This window comes from Mandrillus leucophaeus, unplaced genomic scaffold, assembly GCF_000951045.1.
Source record: "Mandrillus leucophaeus isolate KB7577 unplaced genomic scaffold, Mleu.le_1.0 Scaffold190, whole genome shotgun sequence".
NCBI classification, from domain to species: domain Eukaryota; kingdom Metazoa; phylum Chordata; class Mammalia; order Primates; family Cercopithecidae; genus Mandrillus; species Mandrillus leucophaeus.
The window spans coordinates 1,810,125-1,827,627 of NW_012101921.1; the positions used below are offsets into that span (position 1 = coordinate 1,810,125).

Sequence of the window (17,503 nt, forward strand, 5' to 3'; positions counted from 1 at the left end):
TCTACAAAAAATGATAGTATGGTATGGTATGGTAGCACATGCTTTTGGTCCCAGCTACTCAGGAGGCTAAGGTGGGAGGATCACCTGAGAGCCTGGGAGGTTGCGGCTGCAGTAAACTGCACTCCAACCTGGGCAACAGAGTGAGACCCTGTCTCAAAAAAAATAAATAGATAAAAGTAATAATTTTTAAATGCATGAGAGTGTCATAAAGTTTCCATAAACTCATTAAAAACTCACTTGATACAGAGCAGCTCTGTATCTTGTCATTTTGGTGTGTCAGTTCAGTCTGAACTAGGAAATTATTTTGTTCTCTTACTCTAAAAAGGCACTTGGCATCAGCTTTGGCATTTCTAGGCCCAGAGGAATTTCATAGGAATAGTCATAAAAATTGGTTAATGAATTACATTCTCAGAAGAAACATAACCTGTGGGTACTGTCAAGTTGTAATAAAGTGTATTTCTTCTGTGGTTTTTGTTTTTTATTTTATATTTTACTTTTAATGTTATTTTAAAATAAAATAGAGATGAGGTCTCACTACGTTGCCCAGTCTGGTTTTGAATTCCTGTGTTCAAGCGATCCTCCTGCCTCAGCCTCCCAAAGTGCTAGGATTACAGACATGAGGCACCATGCCCGGCCTTCCTGTGCACTTTTTGAAATGAAAATAATTGGTAAACATGAAGCATATGGCTTCAAAGTGCCAGTTTTCCTGCTTATTGGCCTTTAAACTCAAGTATTCACATATGAAAGATATTTATCTTACCTGAGTAGATGACAAAATTAGGTTAGCTGCCTGGAAGTTTCAGCCCATAGCTCACAAATTACTAAAATTTATGAATATGTTTAGAGATTTCACTGATAAGTTATAAATCAAAAATAAAATTCTAAGGCCTCCCTACCATCTGACTGGACCCCTCGTCTCTGCCAGGGAATTCCAAAATTAATCTGAATAACTGGTTCAGGCCATAATGGGAAGGGAAGGTCATGCTTTGTTATAACCTCTTAGAATTCAGGAAAAGCCAACCAACATTTAATATTAATACAGACTTTTAAGTCTGATAAGAAACATTTCTCTGTTTCCATTCTATTCTATTCCCTCTGAAATCTGCTACCTGAAGACTTTATCTGCATGATAAAACTTTGGTCTCCACAACCCCACATCATAATCCAGACAATTCCTTTCTACTGATAATAACCAATTGCCAAGAATTTTTTTTTTTTTTTTTTTAAGACGGAGTCTTGCTCTGTCGCCCAGGCTGGAGTGCAGTGGCACAGTCTCGGCTCACTGCAACCTCCACCTCCCTGGTTCAAACGATTCTTCTGCCTCAGCCTCCCGAGTAGCTGGGACTACAGGCACCACCACACCCGGCTAATTTTTTGTATTTTTTTTACTAGAGACGGAGTTTCACCTTATTAGCCAGGATGGGCTCCATCTCTTGACCTCATGATCCACCCACCTCGGCCTCCCAAGGTGCTGGGATTACAGGCGTGAGCCACTGCGCCTGGCCTGCCAGTCAGAAAGTATTTAAATCTACCTGTAACCTGGAAGCCCCCACCTACCTTCGAGTTGTCTTGCCTTCCCCGACTGAACCAATGTATATCGTCTTTTGTTTTTGTTTTCCCAGGCTGGAATGCAGTGGTGCCATCTCGGCTCACGGCAAGCTCTACCACCTGGGTTCACACCATTCTCCTGCCTCAGCCTCCCGAGTAGCTGCGACTACAGGCACCCGCCACCACGCCCGGCTATTTTTTTGTATTTTTTTACTAGAGACGGAGTTTCACCTTATTAGCCAGGATGGGCTCCATCTCTTGACCTCATGATCCACCCACCTCGGCCTCCCAAGGTGCTGGGATTACAGGCGTGAGCCACTGCGCCTGGCCTGCCAGTCAGAAAGTATTTAAATCTACCTGTAACCTGGAAGCCCCCACCTACCTTCGAGTTGTCTTGCCTTCCCCGACTGAACCAATGTATATCGTCTTTTGTTTTTGTTTTCCCAGGCTGGAATGCAGTGGTGCCATCTCGGCTCACAGCAAACTCTACCACCTTGGTTCAAACGATTCTTCTGCCTCAGGCTCCTGAGTAGCTGGAACTACAGACACCTGCCACCATGCCCAGCTAATTTTTGTATTTTTAGTAGAGACGGGATTTCACCATGTTGACCAGGCTGGTCTTGAACTCCCGACCTAGTGATCCGCCTGCCTTGGCTTCCCAAAGTGCTGGGATTACAGACGTGAGCTACCACGCCTGGGCAAACCAGTGTATATCTTAACATGTATTTTATTGATGTCTCATGTCACCTTAAAATGTATAAAACTAGACTGTGCCTCAACCACCTTGGGCACATGTTCTCTGAGGGCCCTCTCACCATGGGCCATGGTCACTCATATTTGGCTCAGAATAAATCTCTTCAAATATTTTACAGAGTTTGGCTCTTTGTTGACAAGGTAAAAAATTGGGATCTTTTAGTCTTCAATTCTACCTTGAATACACTAAGCCACGTTAAACAATATCACTAAGCTTAAAAAAAAAAAAAAAAATCCTTCAAGCCCTTTTCTCTCTGTCCTGAATATTTCTTTTAATTTAAGAGGGAAATGGTCCCTTTCCCAGATATTAGTTATAATGCTTCAAAATGAAAAGCGACTTACCGGCCAGGTGCAGTGGCTCATGCCTGTAATCCCACCACATTGGGAAGCCAAGACAAGTGGATCACCTGAGGTCAGGAGTTCGAGATCAGGAGTTTGAGACGAGCCTGGTCAGTATGGTGAAACCCTGTCTCTACTAAAAATTCAAAAAATTATCAGTGCATAGTGGGGCATGCCTGTAGTCCCAGCTACTTGGGAGGCTAAGACACGAGAATCACTTGAACCCGGAGGCGGAGGCGGAGGTTGCAGTGAGCCAAGATAGCGCCACTCCACTCCAGTCTGGGTGACAGAGTGAGACTCCATCTCAAAAAAAAAAAAAAGAGCTGTCATCATGATTATTTTTATTGGCTTATATTAGTGGTGGAATTTTTTCCATCTAAATAATTAAAAATGAAACGACTCAGAAGGTAGGAGCAGGTAAAAAATAAAGATTAAAAATAAAAACTTGCCGGGCACAGTAGCTCACGCCTATAATCCCAGCACTTTGGGAGGCTGAAGTGGGCACATCACCTGAGGTCAGGAGTTTGAGACCAGCCTGGCCAACATGGTAAAGCTCCGTCTCTACTAAAAATACAAAAATTAGCTGGGTGTGGTGGCGCCCACCTGTAATCCCAGCTACTCAGGACAGTGAGGCATGAGAATCGCTTGAACCCAGGAGGCGGAGGTTGCAGTGAGTCAAGATCGTGCCACTGCACTGCAGGCTGGGGACGAAAGCAAGCCTCCATCTCAGAAAGAAAAAAAAACTTGCTGCTTTTTTTGCCCTGTTCAGTTCATGAATGAATTTTTAGTAACTTGTAAGCTATGGGTTGAAACTTTTAGGCAGCTAACCTAATTTGTAAATTCTGTCATCTACTCAGGTAAGAGAAATAGAATTTATATGTGAATACTTGAGTTTAAAGGCCAATAAGTAGTGATTGTTTTTCTAGTCTTGTCCTGTTCGTTCCATCCCATCCATTTTCTTCCTGCACACTGCACTACTATTAAATACCTCCTGCTAAAATTTGGCTTTTAACATGTTCAAGACTTACTTTTAATTTATTTGTTCACTTACTCATTCTGAAGATATTTAGTGCCTACTCTAATCTGGGCAGTGCTCAACTCTGAATTCTTCCAACTGGCTGTGCATGCTGCCATCCTCTCCCTTATGCAGCCTTAAGTTTGCCTGCCCACGGTTCCCATCTTTGCTTTATATTCCTGGTTTCACCATACTCTTCTGAAGTACCCATCCTTTCCTTCAGATACTTTTAGGAAAAAGGTCTAATAATAGAGATTTATAATGTCATTGGATTTAAGTCATTGTTTTACCTCTCAAGAGGCATTTGCATTTTGAATTTTTCTATAAATGTGAATGAAAAAATATCTCTTTCAAAGAATTTAGAGCTTCCCTGTGCAAGTGTTGGAGGTCTCAGGGAGGAGAGTGCTCCCTACTGGTTCTTTTGAATCACACCAAATGAATGACTTGCTACTGTTCCCTCCCACCTTCATATTGTCCATGGTTTTTCCCACCTCCCTAGCTATACAGCTCCTGTTCCTCCTGCCTAAAATGTCTGACATTCCCTCAGTGTTCAGCTCAACCCACATCTTACATCTTCCCTAAGGATGTTTTTCTGTTTGCTATCATTCATTTTCCTCCTATGAGTTCCTCTATTATATTGAGTCACCATCACTGAGGTTGGCATTTCTTCATTCTTTGTTTCAATCGACTCATTTCCTTTCTCCCAACTTAGTGTCTTCTTCAAGAACACTGATCCTGTATTTCTGTTTTATATTTAAACAGTGCCTAGCAAAGAGACAGGAATGGCAGTCAATGAATACCCAAATAGAAATGAGAATATGTCTAGGCCCATATATATTTATGTATGTTTTATCTAGCAGCATTTTGCTAAATGAATTTATCCTTCATCAGAAGAAGAAAACATGTCATACTTAAGGACCATTATTAAAAATTCTTAAAATTAAAAAAATAGATCTGTCTGGGCACAGTGGCACATGCCTGTAATCTCATTAGTTTGGGAGGCTGAGGTGGGAGTTTAAGGCCAGCCTGGATAACACAGTAAGACCCCATCTCTAAACAAAAAAGAAATTAAAAATTAGCCAGTTATGGTGGCATGCACCTGTAGTCCCAGCAACTCAGGAGGCTGAGGTGTGGGAGGATGGTGTGAGCCTGGAAGTTCAAGGCCGTTGTGGTGAGCTAGGATCACTCCATGCACACCAGCCTTATGACAAAACAAGACTCTGTCTCAAAAAAAAAAAAAAGAAAACAACTTTTTTTTTCTATAAATGCTAATATCTGAAGAAAATTTTGGTTTTTACTTTTAACAGGTGGTTTGTTCTGGATGCAGAAACCAGAGATCTAGTTTCTATCCACACAGACGGGAATGAACAGCTCTCTGTGATGCGCTACTCGATAGGTAGGCAAATTTACTCCCACCTCCCAAGCCTGGCATTCACAGCACTTCACTGCAGTTGCACACTTTTACTTCTGATAAGGCTAACTACTTTTTTCTCTCGTTAGAGTTGTTAAGTATTAAATCTGTTTCCCCCAACATTAAATTAAATTCTGCTGCCAGAAACTGCAAAAGATCTGCTAAAGTTAAACAACATTCTGAATCATCAAATTTAAAATGGACTACTACAGCTGCATTTGCAATTGAAAGCAGAATAAAGTGCAGTCAAATCCCCTTTCTCCAGAACTACGCATACTTTAGAATTTTCAGTAGGTATTAGGCTAAATGTCACATCTGGTTAGCAACCTTTTCTTTATTTATAAGAGAATGTAAAAGAAATTACAGAGAAATTAAAAATACACAAATTGTATAGGCCCTTCAAGTCCTTTAGAATCTAGTGCATTGTTTTGGTTACATAGTAATGATAGGTTTGTTAATTAAATGCTCGGTTTGTTAATTAAATGCTCTGTAAGAATTTGATATATTCCTTTAGCCTACTTGAGAGTAATTATTTGTACTTTATTCACAATATTAAGTTTCTATGATAATACCCCAGTTACCTTTTCCTGTTATTAATGTGGCTTTGATTCACACCATTCTTCCCTGGAGTTGTCTGACATTTTCTTTATTTGAAAATATACGCCAATAGTTGTTGCATTAGCGCGGGATCCAGAAAATCTTTTTGATTCCTGCTCAGTTGTTTCAAAGGAATCACAGAGTAGTAGTATTTAAATTGAACAAGGAAGGAAAAGTATGTACTTTATGAGCCTGAGAAGAGTCCTCTTGAAGCACAAAAATTTTAACATTTTTCTGGGGTTTGTTTTGTTATGTTTTATTGTTTTTTAGTGTTGTAGTAGCAAATAACCACTGCAAATATAGCTCTCGAACTCCAGAGATGACATGGACTTTATTGACCATTTGTTACGTGCTTAGCGCTGTGGTGGGTACAGGGAAGGACACCACAAAGGAAAGGAACGTGGTCTCTTCCCAAGAGCACCTGCTCTGTAATTGGACAGATCATATATGCTAGCTGAACTAAGCAGCTGTCCGCTCAGTCTGCCATGTAAACCCTGTACCCTTCCACCCAAGAAGGCAAAATAACCTCTCTCGAGCTGTTTTTTAACTAGAAGATGAGGCCTAGAGTCCAAGGCCTGTAAGCATCTCCAAGAAGGGATTGTGTATTAGACTGGATGACCATTTATTTTTCAAATGTATTTAGTGGATAGGATTCATTCATCAGTTGCCAAATAACAGTTAAATTGATGAGATTTAACAGCATTTGTAAAATTTGTCATTTAGGGTAGATCCAGTAAAATAACAGTAAATAAATTTATCAGTGTGTTTCTCTAGTCAACACTGGCCTATTTCATTCTAGATGGTACCTTCCTGGCTGTAGGATCTCATGACAACTTTATTTACCTCTATGTAGTCTCTGAAAATGGAAGAAAATATAGCAGATATGGAAGGTGCACTGTAAGTAGTGAAGTAAAACAAGTTGTAAAATTATTGGGACATTTTACTTCTGTTAAAAACAAATGTTTACATCGATGTATGTGTTGTTTCCTGTCATTAGCTGCTTTAATCTCTGTCTTCGAAAACTGGGACTGGTAATACCTGACAGCAGAACATTAGCGTTCCCTGTGTGCTCTAAAAAGACGTCTCCTTTTGATGGGGGTGTAATATTTGTCACTCTTTGACTAGTTTTAAGACAGTTTCTTAAAGCTATTTCCATAGGAAACCTTTAGAATAACACTTTTTGAAAACTGAATGAGTCAGAAATAAAAGAACATCTCATGTTTAATCTTAACTCCTATGATTCTGTCCCCTTCAACACCCTACAACATTATGTATCACCTCTCTTCCACTAAAAATAAAAGAATGTACATGGATATTTGTCTGCATTTGAGAGTTAACAGAAGGATGTTTCCTGTAATTTGTTGCCCACTTCTGCCTTCATTGGGCTGAAAGAATTAGACATAGCATGTTTCTAAATAAAAAACCTGATAAAGATATGTTTTCTACAAACTAGTCTCTAAATTTGATATGATCTTTAGATTTTCACCATATTTATGGGATTAATAAAATAGTTCTAGTTCATGTGAAATTTTCCATGTATCACAGAACTATCAATGGTTGGGAATAAGCAGATAGACTGATGAAACAAAAGCATCCAGAAACAGATTTATGTTTTTGTGGAAGTTTACTAAGTAATAAAAGGGGTATTTCAAATTAGTGGAGAAAGAATAGACTTCTCTACCTGTATTTTCCACTATGACAATTACTAGCCACAACTTTCTGTTCATACCATTAAATGCAATGAGAGTGCAGCAACATTTCAATTACTTAGAAACCACAGGGGACTAGTTGCTACTGCATTGGACTGCACTGATACAGATATTTTTTGTCACTGCAGAAAGTTCGACTGAACAGCATAACTCTAGATGGACAAAAGCTAGGTCCTAAATCGAGACCTTGGTTGCTTAGTTGGTTGTTTTTTAACTCCCCAGGTAATCTTAAACCAGTTGCAAACCACTGATTCAGGTGATAATCATCATGCAGTTGACAAAGATTTAACTCACGTATTTCTGAATTTTTTCTTCATAGCCATATTCTTTCACTTTGTCACTTGAGATTATTTTTGTGGTAACGCCATATGGCTACTTAATGACAATAATGAAAGGGCCAGCTTAGACTACTTGTTTGTCTTCAAGGAGATATACTAGAATTTGCTCTTGTGTTTGTGCCCATGGAGTAAAGTTTGAGGCTGTTTTTCTAAGCTGTGCATATACTTTGCATTAGCCTGTGAGTTGGGTAGAGGAAGGACACTGAGGTGATTTGTGGGGAGGGTAACATAGACCCCAGCAGCTGCATTTCATCTTTTCTTTGCTTATTTATTGGAATCGATGCCAGGCAGAAAATACTCTCTTTTCTAAATATGAGTTAATAACTTTCCTAAGATCTTTTCTAAATTTGGGGACTTCTCCTACTCAAGACTCCTTTTGAGAATACTTTTATGTTGATTTACCTTCTGAAAATAATCTGTGTCCAACACAGATGTTTTTTGCATGAATATCATGTATATATACAATGCTTTTGATGCTCTTCTAATTAATGGTATTGAAAGCTTTGCACAAAGATGCAGATAGTATTTTTAAATACTGTTACATTAGGGTGAAATTCTCAGAGGCCTGTACTTTGCCATGACCAGTCTTGTTAAATCTTCATCCATGTAGCAAGTTTTAATTTTAGAAGCATGGCTTCCCCAGACGCCAGAGCCAGCCATCAAGCTCATCAGGCTCATGTGCACTGTGAAAAGGATGTATGAACCCTGCCATACTCAGAAAATAGCAAACATCCATGTGCATCTTGCTATGAAAACTGATTTCTTAAGTTAGTAGGTCCCCTGTATGCCTAGCAAGTGATTCCCAACCTGTTTTCCAATATACTGCTTAATTTCTAGTGATTTCAGAAAACTTCACTTCTCAGATTCATATAATTTAAATTTGTTTAAATATGTTTATTTCCCATACAGCACTATGGTGGAGATTATGGTTCCAGAAAGGTTTGGGGACACATTGGTAGACTTCAGAAGGATACTAAAAGAATTAAGAGTCATTGCTCTAATATAAATCATTAAAAACTATCCCTAAGGTACATTGAATTTGTTAACTTAAAAAATAAAATCTTGGCTGGGTGCAGCGGTTCACTATAACCCCAGCACTTTGGGAGGCTGGGGCAAGTGGAGATAGCTTCAGGTCAAGAATTCAAGACCAGCCTGGCTAATGTGTTGAAACCCCGTCTATACCAAAAAAATACAAAAATTAGCCAGGTGTGGTGGTGCACGCCTATAGTCCCAGCTACTTGGGAGGCTGAGGTGGGAGGATCACTTGAACCCAGGAGGCGGAGGTTGCAGTGAGCCAAGATTATGCCACTGCACTCCATCCAGCCTGAGTGAACGAGTGAGACCCTGTCTCAATTAAAAAAGAAAAAAAGAAAAAATCTTAGAGGAAGAAAAGAATAGGTGAAAAAAAATAAAATAAGGCTTGGTGCCATGGCTCACACCTGTAATCCCAGCACTTTGGGAGGCTGAGGTGGGCAGATCACTTGAGCCCAGGAGTTTGAGACCAGCCTCAGCAATGTGGTGAAACCCTGTCTCTGCAGAAAATACAAAAATTAGCCGGGAGTGATGGCATGTGCCTATAGTCCCAGCAATCCAGGAGGCTGAGAAGTGGAAGGATCACTTGAGCCCAGGGAGGTCAAGGCTGCAGTGAGCCGTGATAGCGCCATTATACTCCAGCCTTGGCAACAGAGTGAGACCCTGTCTCAAAAAAATAAAGTTAGTAATTGAAAAAGCACAGTAGAAATTAAATGTGTTTCACCCCAGACTGTAGGAGGTAAAAGTAAATTCAGGTCTCTGTCAGCTTTGGTGAACCATAAGATCTGGTAATTTATCTGAAATTGTTTATTGGAAATACATAAGTGCTTATATGGGAAGCCAACAAAAATTAGTGTTTCGTAGTTTTTTGGTTTTAACTCCCACAGTGTTAAAACCTAAGCAGAAAAAGATCATTGTTTCCTGCTTAAGGAATGTTCTAAGGAATCAGATGATTATATTGAGTCCTACTGTTCTGATGGAGTACAGCGTTGAATGAATTTTCCCCCAAAACATTCTTTGGAGATAGTTTCTCTAGGATACCTCCATAGACCATATATGGGCGCTGTATTCCTCAGCTTCTGAGTTGTACCATGGAGAGTTAAGAAGTAGCCCAGGTAAACTGTATTCCTTATGCACAACTTACAACCAACACTTCATTCTCAAAAATGGAGTCACTCTCATGAGGACACCAGTGACGTGAAATAAGGCCAGAGGGTATGATACTTGTTGTAGTGTCCTGTAAGATACAAGTTTAAGAGACTGTCTTTCTTGGAAGTGTCTGATACACGTAGTAGGTACTAGTTTCTGGTATCCAGATAGGCCAGAAAGTTTCTCCCAAGTATCCAGTGCTAAGGATCTGCTGTGAGCCTGCTCAGTTCTGGAGGGTGTAACACTGCTTCCTCTCCTTTGGAAATTCCAACAAATGTGTATTCAGAAAGCAGTATTGGCTAGCTGTTAAACTGTTTATCATTCAGAACTCTAAATGCTTTCTAACAGTGTATCTGTTATTTTCTAGGGACATTCCAGCTACATCACACACCTTGACTGGTCCCCAGACAACAAGTATATAATGTCTAACTCGGGAGACTATGAAATATTGTACTGTAAGTATGAATGATCAGATATATATGGGCTGAGACGTGTCTGACAGGGGTGCTAATGAACAGGCTGCATGGAATCGGAATTGTGCGGAGAATGCTTGCCAGACTCTTTAACCTGACAAACCATATGTTACACTGAGCTAAAGTAATGAGAATCTCAAATGTGGTTCACTTCTCCAAGAGTAATGAATTAATGTAATAGTGTAGAACGGAAGGCACATGTAGTAATAAGAAATTACTCTGTCAGGTTGATGCTGCTCTGAATGGTTTTTCATTTACTACTTCTCCTGGAGGCAGGGAGGAATATAATGGATGGGCATTTATGCTTTTTAGAGAGAGAAAAAAAAAACTTCCCATGGGAAACAGTTTGTGGTTTTATAAACCCTGTTAAAGTGAACACTTTCTTTTCCTTTTTAAATGTGTCTTAATGTTTTTCAGTGTATGGATTATAAATACAAGTAAACGTGGCTAGTTTGAATCAAGATGCACTTTCAAATATATTTGTACACAAGCACTATGATTATACTTCCTGTTTCTAAATTTAAAGGGGACATTCCAAATGGCTGCAAACTAATCAGGAATCGATCGGATTGTAAGGACATTGATTGGACGACATATACCTGTGTGCTAGGATTTCAAGTCTTTGGTAAGGACATGCATGACACCTGATGTAAAGAAGTGGCTTGTGGGTTTTTCATATATAATATTTACTTGCTTAAATTTATAAATGAAAAATAGTCTGTGTGTTCTTTAGCTTTATCACTATTAATGTCAGCCTCAGAGAAATAAAATGTGTTAGAATTGAACAAACATGGGATTTGTATTTTGCAGAATCCAGCACTTTTGGTCCTCAATATGAAAGACAAGGAATTCACATAGTATTACAGATTACCTTCCCGTTTTTCTTTAAGTGAAAATTGAAGTTATTAAATTTAGAAAGGCATTTTTAAGTAGCTTGAGATACATACCATACAGTTCACCTATTTCGAGTATAAAATTCAGGCTGGGTGTGGTGGCTCACACCTGTAATCCCAGCACTTTGGGAGGCCGAGGTGGGCAAATCACCTGAGTTCAGGAGTTCGAAACCAGCCTGGTCAACATGGTGAAACCCTGTCTCTGCTAAAAATGCAAAAATTAGCTGGGCGTGGTGGCGTGCACCTGTAATCCCAGCTACATGGGAGGCTGAGGCAGGAGAATCGCTTGAACCTGGGGGGCAGAGGTTGCAGTGAGCTGAGACTGTGCCACTGCACCCCAGCCAGGGCGACAGATTGAGACTCCATCTCATAAATAAAGTGTAAAATTCAGTGGTTTTTGTATACTTAGTTGTGTGACCATCAAGGTCTAATTTTATAACATTTTCATTATCTCACAAAGAAACCCTGTACCCATTAACAGTTACCCCATCTCTCTTATCCTCTGCCCCACCCCCCAGCAACTACTAATCTGTTTTATTGATTTGCCTATTCTGTATAGTTTATATAAGGGGAATCATACAATATGTGATGCACTGAGACTAGCTTCTGTGATTTAGCATAACATTTTCAAGGTTTATCCATGTTACAGCATGCATCAGTACTTTACTCTTTTTTATGGCTAAGTAATATCCCATTCTGTGGATAGACCACATTTTGTTAATTCATTCATCTGTTGATGGACCTTGGGTTGTTCCTACTTTTTGGCTATTATGAATACCACTGCCATGAACAGTCATGTGCAGGTTTTTGTGTAGACATATTTTCATTTTTCTTGGGTATTTACCTAGGAGTAGAATTGCTGAGTCAAATGGTAACTATGTTTACTCTTCTGAGCAACTGCCAGACTGTTTTCCACAGTGACTACATTTACATTTCCACCAGCAGTGTATGAGGGTTCCAGTTTCTCCATGTCCTTGTCAGTGTATATTATTATTCTTTTGCATGTGGATGTCTAGTTGCCTTACACCACTTGTTGAAATACAAAGGCATTTTTAGTAGAATTATATAAAGATAACTATGTGGGACTTCTTCCTAATCTGACGTTTTGTAAATTTCTGGAAATCTGACCTCTATGACTGTTTTCTAAGCCTTCCTCAGTATTTAGGTATCCTTCTGAAAGGGTTAGAAGATAGATGGAAAAATTAAAATAATAAAGCGTTATTTACAAAGAATTAAAAAGAAGTGTTATGCTCAGGTTATTAAAACACTGGATATGGATGTGGCACCAATACCTAAAGCAATGCACAAAAATTAATATTTTCTCTAACAATATATCTCTGCCTTCTGAGAATTGAGTTCTCCAGCCTGATCGTAGATCTGAACATTTCTTTATGCTATGTGCATTAGAAAAATAATCCATTATAGGTGATTGTTCGAAACGCAAGTGCTGTCAAGACAGAGAAGCCTAATAGGCCAGGAAGAAATTAAAGACAAAATAATTCTGTCCATAAACAATTTCATTATTGTAGGTGAAAATGAAGCAGTGACCCACAGCTGATAGCTTCTGTGGTTATTTAATGAAGACATTATTAAATTATTAAGAGAGACCAATTTTAAAGTATTTTGACTTGTTTTTAGCAAATTTACCAAAAACATATTTGTTCTCTGGAGTAGCATTCAACCACAAGTGGCCAACATCTCAACCCTTAAATGTTCCATACTTTCAATCTAGCCTAATAGAGGTCTGTGAAAATTATGTTCAACGTGATCATTAGTGCTGCATAATGATTCAGAATAATTAAATTTGGTGTGTCTTATTTTGGGACATAATCTTTCCAGGAAAATTCTATGGGATAGCATGCTAAACTAGTGGATGGCTTATGCTTTCTATAAGAAATAATCTCTCTGAGGTTTTCTTTGAGGTGCCTGCCTGAAAGAAAACCTAGACTACACTTTGAAGACTTGGTGTTATGGCTTTGTTTTTGAACCTTGTCTATACAAGTAACTGATTCCCTCCATCCAGAAGCTTTAAAAAGGAAGAGCTTATTGCTGAGGTGTAAGTCAAGCTGAAAGTAAAATAAATTATTAGCACCACCTGCTGGTTACTATTGAGCACCATTGAGTTTTCCATTTTAGGGCTATTTTGATTTTTTATTAGTTAGATTTTGAACAGGACTTCATTTGAATGAAGAACAGTGTGAGCCACTGAGAAATTTGTAAGGGAAATGTTAACAGCTAAGAGTTTGAACACAGATAAAAGCTAAACAGATTCTAAAAATAAACATATGTAGCGTCACAGTTATACTTCTTCGGCTAATTTTTCTGCATCCCTGTGTTTCCATATCAAAGGTGTCTGGCCAGAAGGATCTGATGGGACAGATATCAATGCACTGGTGCGATCCCACAATAGAAAGGTGATAGCTGTTGCCGATGACTTTTGTAAAGTCCATCTGTTTCAGTATCCCTGCTCCAAAGCAAAGGTAAACTCACTTTAATAGAAACTAATGTTATAAGGCCTTCCGTCCAGGGATGATTCTCCATCAATGGCAAGAAAATATTTGTAGGTTACCGATTCCTCTCCATGCTACTCCAGCGCACAGAGGGAGATAAGGGCCATCGGTGAGCATCCAGCCAGGCGGTGCTTGTCTTCTCCCCTTTCCTAAGCCTAAGGAGAGGCGAGCTGTAGAAATGACGACTGATGATAGATTATTCGTGTTTATTTATCGTCCGGTTGCTTTTTATTTTGATTTGTTGGCAATTTAAAACCTCTCTAAATATTTTAAAATATTTTATTTGTTGGACACATATTCAACATTATAAAACTAATGGAACTGTTTCCCAAATCTCCTGTAATCCTGCCAACACAGTAAGTGTTCCCCTAACCATTTCAGAAGAATAATTACTAAGCTCTGGCAAGTATACTACCAACATCTAGAAGAGACAGGCTTTTAGCTATTTTTTTTTTAAACATATAGTGTGAAAATACAGAGATGTCAAATTCTTCTGTTTTGTTTCTCCTATGTAAAGTGGTAATAAAAGGAAATAACGGCTAGTCTTACTCCTGAGATTCGATGACTTCTGGCTTTAAATTGGATTGCCCATTTCACAAGCTGAGTTTACCCCCCTTAAGTATCACCTCCGTTCCTGAAACAGGCTTGTCAAGAACGAGTTGAATTTTCCTGTCTGTCTGATTTATTTCATATAGGCTCCCAGCCACAAGTACAGTGCCCACAGCAGCCATGTCACCAACGTCAGTTTTACACACAATGACAGTCACCTGATATCAACTGGTGGAAAAGACATGAGCATCATTCAGTGGAAACTTGTGGAAAAGTTATCTTTGCCTCAGAATGAGACTGTAGCGGATACTACTCTAACCAAAGCCCCCATCTCTTCCACTGAAAGTGTCATCCAATCTGATACTCCCACACCGCCTCCTTCTCAGTCCTTAAATGAGACAGCTGAAGAGGAAAGTAGAATAAGCAGTTCTCCCACACTTCTGGAGAACAGCCTGGAACAAACTGTGGAGCCAAGCGAAGACCACAGCGAGGAGGAGAGTGAAGAGGGCAGCGGAGACCTTGGTGAGCCTCTTTATGAAGAGCCATCCAATGAGATAAGCAAGCAGGGCGAAGCCACCCTTCCAGAGGACCAGCAAGACCCTTTGCCCTCGTCCTAACACCCTGGCTTCAGTGCTACTCTTTTCCTTCAGCTGCATGTGATTTTGTGATAAAGTTCAGATAACAGGATGGGCAGTGATAGAGAATCACTGTTGATTGAGATTTTGGTTTCCATGTGATTTGTTTTCTTCAATAGTCTTATTTTCAGTCTCTCAAATGCAGCCAACTTAAAGGTTTAGTTTGGTGTTTATTGAAAATTAACCAAACTTAATATTAGGAGAAGACTGAAACGATGATGATGTCTCACAAATTACTGTGTACGTAAGTGGTGTGATGTAAATACTGGAAACAAAAACAGCAGTTGCATTGATTTTGAAAACAAACCCCCTTGTTATCTGAACGTTTTCTTCAGGAACAACCAGAGGCATCACAAACACTGTTACTCATCTACTGGCTCAGACTGTACTACTTTTTTCCCCCTGAAAAAGAAACCAGAAAAAAAAGTACTCTTACTGAGATACCCTCTCACCCCAAATGTGTAATGGAAATTTTTTAATTAAGAAAAACTTCAGTTTTGCCAAGTGCAATGGTGTTGCCTTCTTAAAAAAATGCCGTTTTCTTACACTACCAGTGGATGTCCAGACATGCTCTTAGTCTACTAGAGAGGTGCTGCCTTTCCTCAGTCATAATGAGGAACGGTCCCTTAATTTCTCGTGTGCAAATCTGTTTTATCCTAGAACTAAGAGAGCATTGGTTTGTTAAAGAGCTTTCAATGTATATTAAAACCTTCAATACTCAGAAATGATGGATTCCTCCAAGGAGTCCTTTACTAGCCTAAACATTCTCAAATGTTTGAGATTCAAGTGAATGGAAGGAAAACCACATGCCTTTAAAACTAAACTGTAATAATTACCTGGCTAATTTCAGCTAAGCCTTCATCATACTTTGTTCCCTCAGTAATAGGAGAAATATAAATACAGTAAGTTTAGATTATTGGTGCTTGAAATTTATTGGTTTTGTTGTAATTTTTATACAAATTATATGAGGGATAAGATATTCAGCAAATTGCAAATTCTTTTTTTTACAGAAATGTGGATAACAGTCAGCAGTTTTTTTTTTTACCAACAGAACATACTTAACAGATTTGCTGTGTAGCAATTTTTTTTCTGGTGGAGTTGCTGTAAGTCTTGTAAGTCTAACGTGGCTATCCTACTATTTTGGGCAATGCATGTATTATGCATTGGAAAGGTTTTTTTTTTTTTTTAAGTTCTGTTGGCTAGCTATGGTTTTCAGTACATGTTTCCTATTGTAAGAGTAATTGCTGACAAACATGTATTTCCTATATATTTGTTGATACTTTGATTATAAAAAAGTGTTTTGATTTTTTAACTTGCTGCATTGTTTTGATACTTTTTATTTTTTTGGTCAAATCATGTTTAGAAACTTTGGATGAGTTAAGAAGTCTTAAGTATGCAGGCGTTTACGTGATTGTGCCATTCCAAAGTGCATCAGAACTGTCATTCCCTTCTAATATCTTCTCAGGAGTAATACAAATCAGGTATTTCATCATCATTTGGTAATATGAAAACTCCAGTGAACTCCCAAGGACATTTACATTTATATTCACACGCTGTATGGAAGGGTGTGGGTGTGTGTGAAGGGGCGAGTGGAGACACTGTGTGTATCTCTAGATAAGAAGATATGCACCACGTTGAAAATACTCAGTGTAGATCTCTATGTGTATAGGTATCTGTATATCTTTCCTTTTGTTTACAACTGTTAAAAAACCTCAAAATAGTTCTCTTCAAAAGAAGAGAGATTCCAAGCAACCCATCTTTTTTCAGTATGTTCTGTACATAGTTATCAGAGCACGCCAGTAAGTATCAGGCATATATATCTGCCTATTAGCAGTGATGATTACACCATCAGATCAGCATGTGCTATACTCCCTGCAAGAAATATACTGACATGAACAGGCAATTCTTGCAGAAGAAAGAGCATTTCTTTAGGTACCTGGGGAATACAGCTCTCAGTGATCTGCAGGGAGTTTCTTTGAGAACATCAGTCACCTTTGGGGTTGCCGTGTACAATGAGATTTATAATCATGATACTCTTCGGTGGTAGTTTCAAAAGACACTACTAATACGCAGGAAGCGTTCCAGCTATTTAATGCTGGCAACTACTGTTTAATGGTCAGTTAAATCTGTGATAATGGTTGGAAGTGGGTGGGGTTATGAAATTGTAGATGTTTTTAGAAAAACTTTTGTGAATGAAAATGAATCCAAGTGTTTCATGTGAAGAAGTTGAGCCATTGCTATCATGCATTCCTGTCTCATGGCAGAAGATTTTGAAGATTAAAAAATAAAATAATCAAAATGTTTCCTCTTTCTAAGTGCGTCTTAACTCTTTCTTCATTTATACTGCTAGTTTCCATGACTATCCAGTTATCAGAAGGCAGGACAATTCAGAAGACAATATTTATCAGTGGGCTACTGCTGCTGCTGTGGATGAAATCATTCTGGTAGTAGTAAACTCCCATCTCATAACGTTAGAGGAAATTACTTCTGATTTATGTTCCTATTGAATATGGGGATAGCTTTGTTTTCATTTATTTCATGTCAACACTTTC

The 17,503-nt window shown here is 38.8% G+C and overlaps 1 protein-coding gene across 2 annotated transcripts in view; it reads left to right on the plus strand.

Moving 5' to 3' along the window:
- Window positions 1-17,266, plus strand: part of EML4 (echinoderm microtubule associated protein like 4) — a 183,424-nt gene extending 166,158 nt beyond the window's left edge. For both annotated transcript variants that reach the window (XM_011978187.1, XM_011978188.1), the window contains 6 exons: window positions 4,963-5,051; window positions 6,463-6,560; window positions 10,259-10,346; window positions 10,891-10,989; window positions 13,607-13,737; window positions 14,463-17,266. In XM_011978187.1, coding sequence (XP_011833577.1) covers window positions 4,963-5,051; window positions 6,463-6,560; window positions 10,259-10,346; window positions 10,891-10,989; window positions 13,607-13,737; window positions 14,463-14,933 — 976 coding nt within the window. In that variant the 3' untranslated portion in view covers window positions 14,934-17,266. The remainder of the gene's footprint in view (window positions 1-4,962; window positions 5,052-6,462; window positions 6,561-10,258; window positions 10,347-10,890; window positions 10,990-13,606; window positions 13,738-14,462) is intronic.
- Window positions 17,267-17,503: the final 237 nt, after the last annotated feature.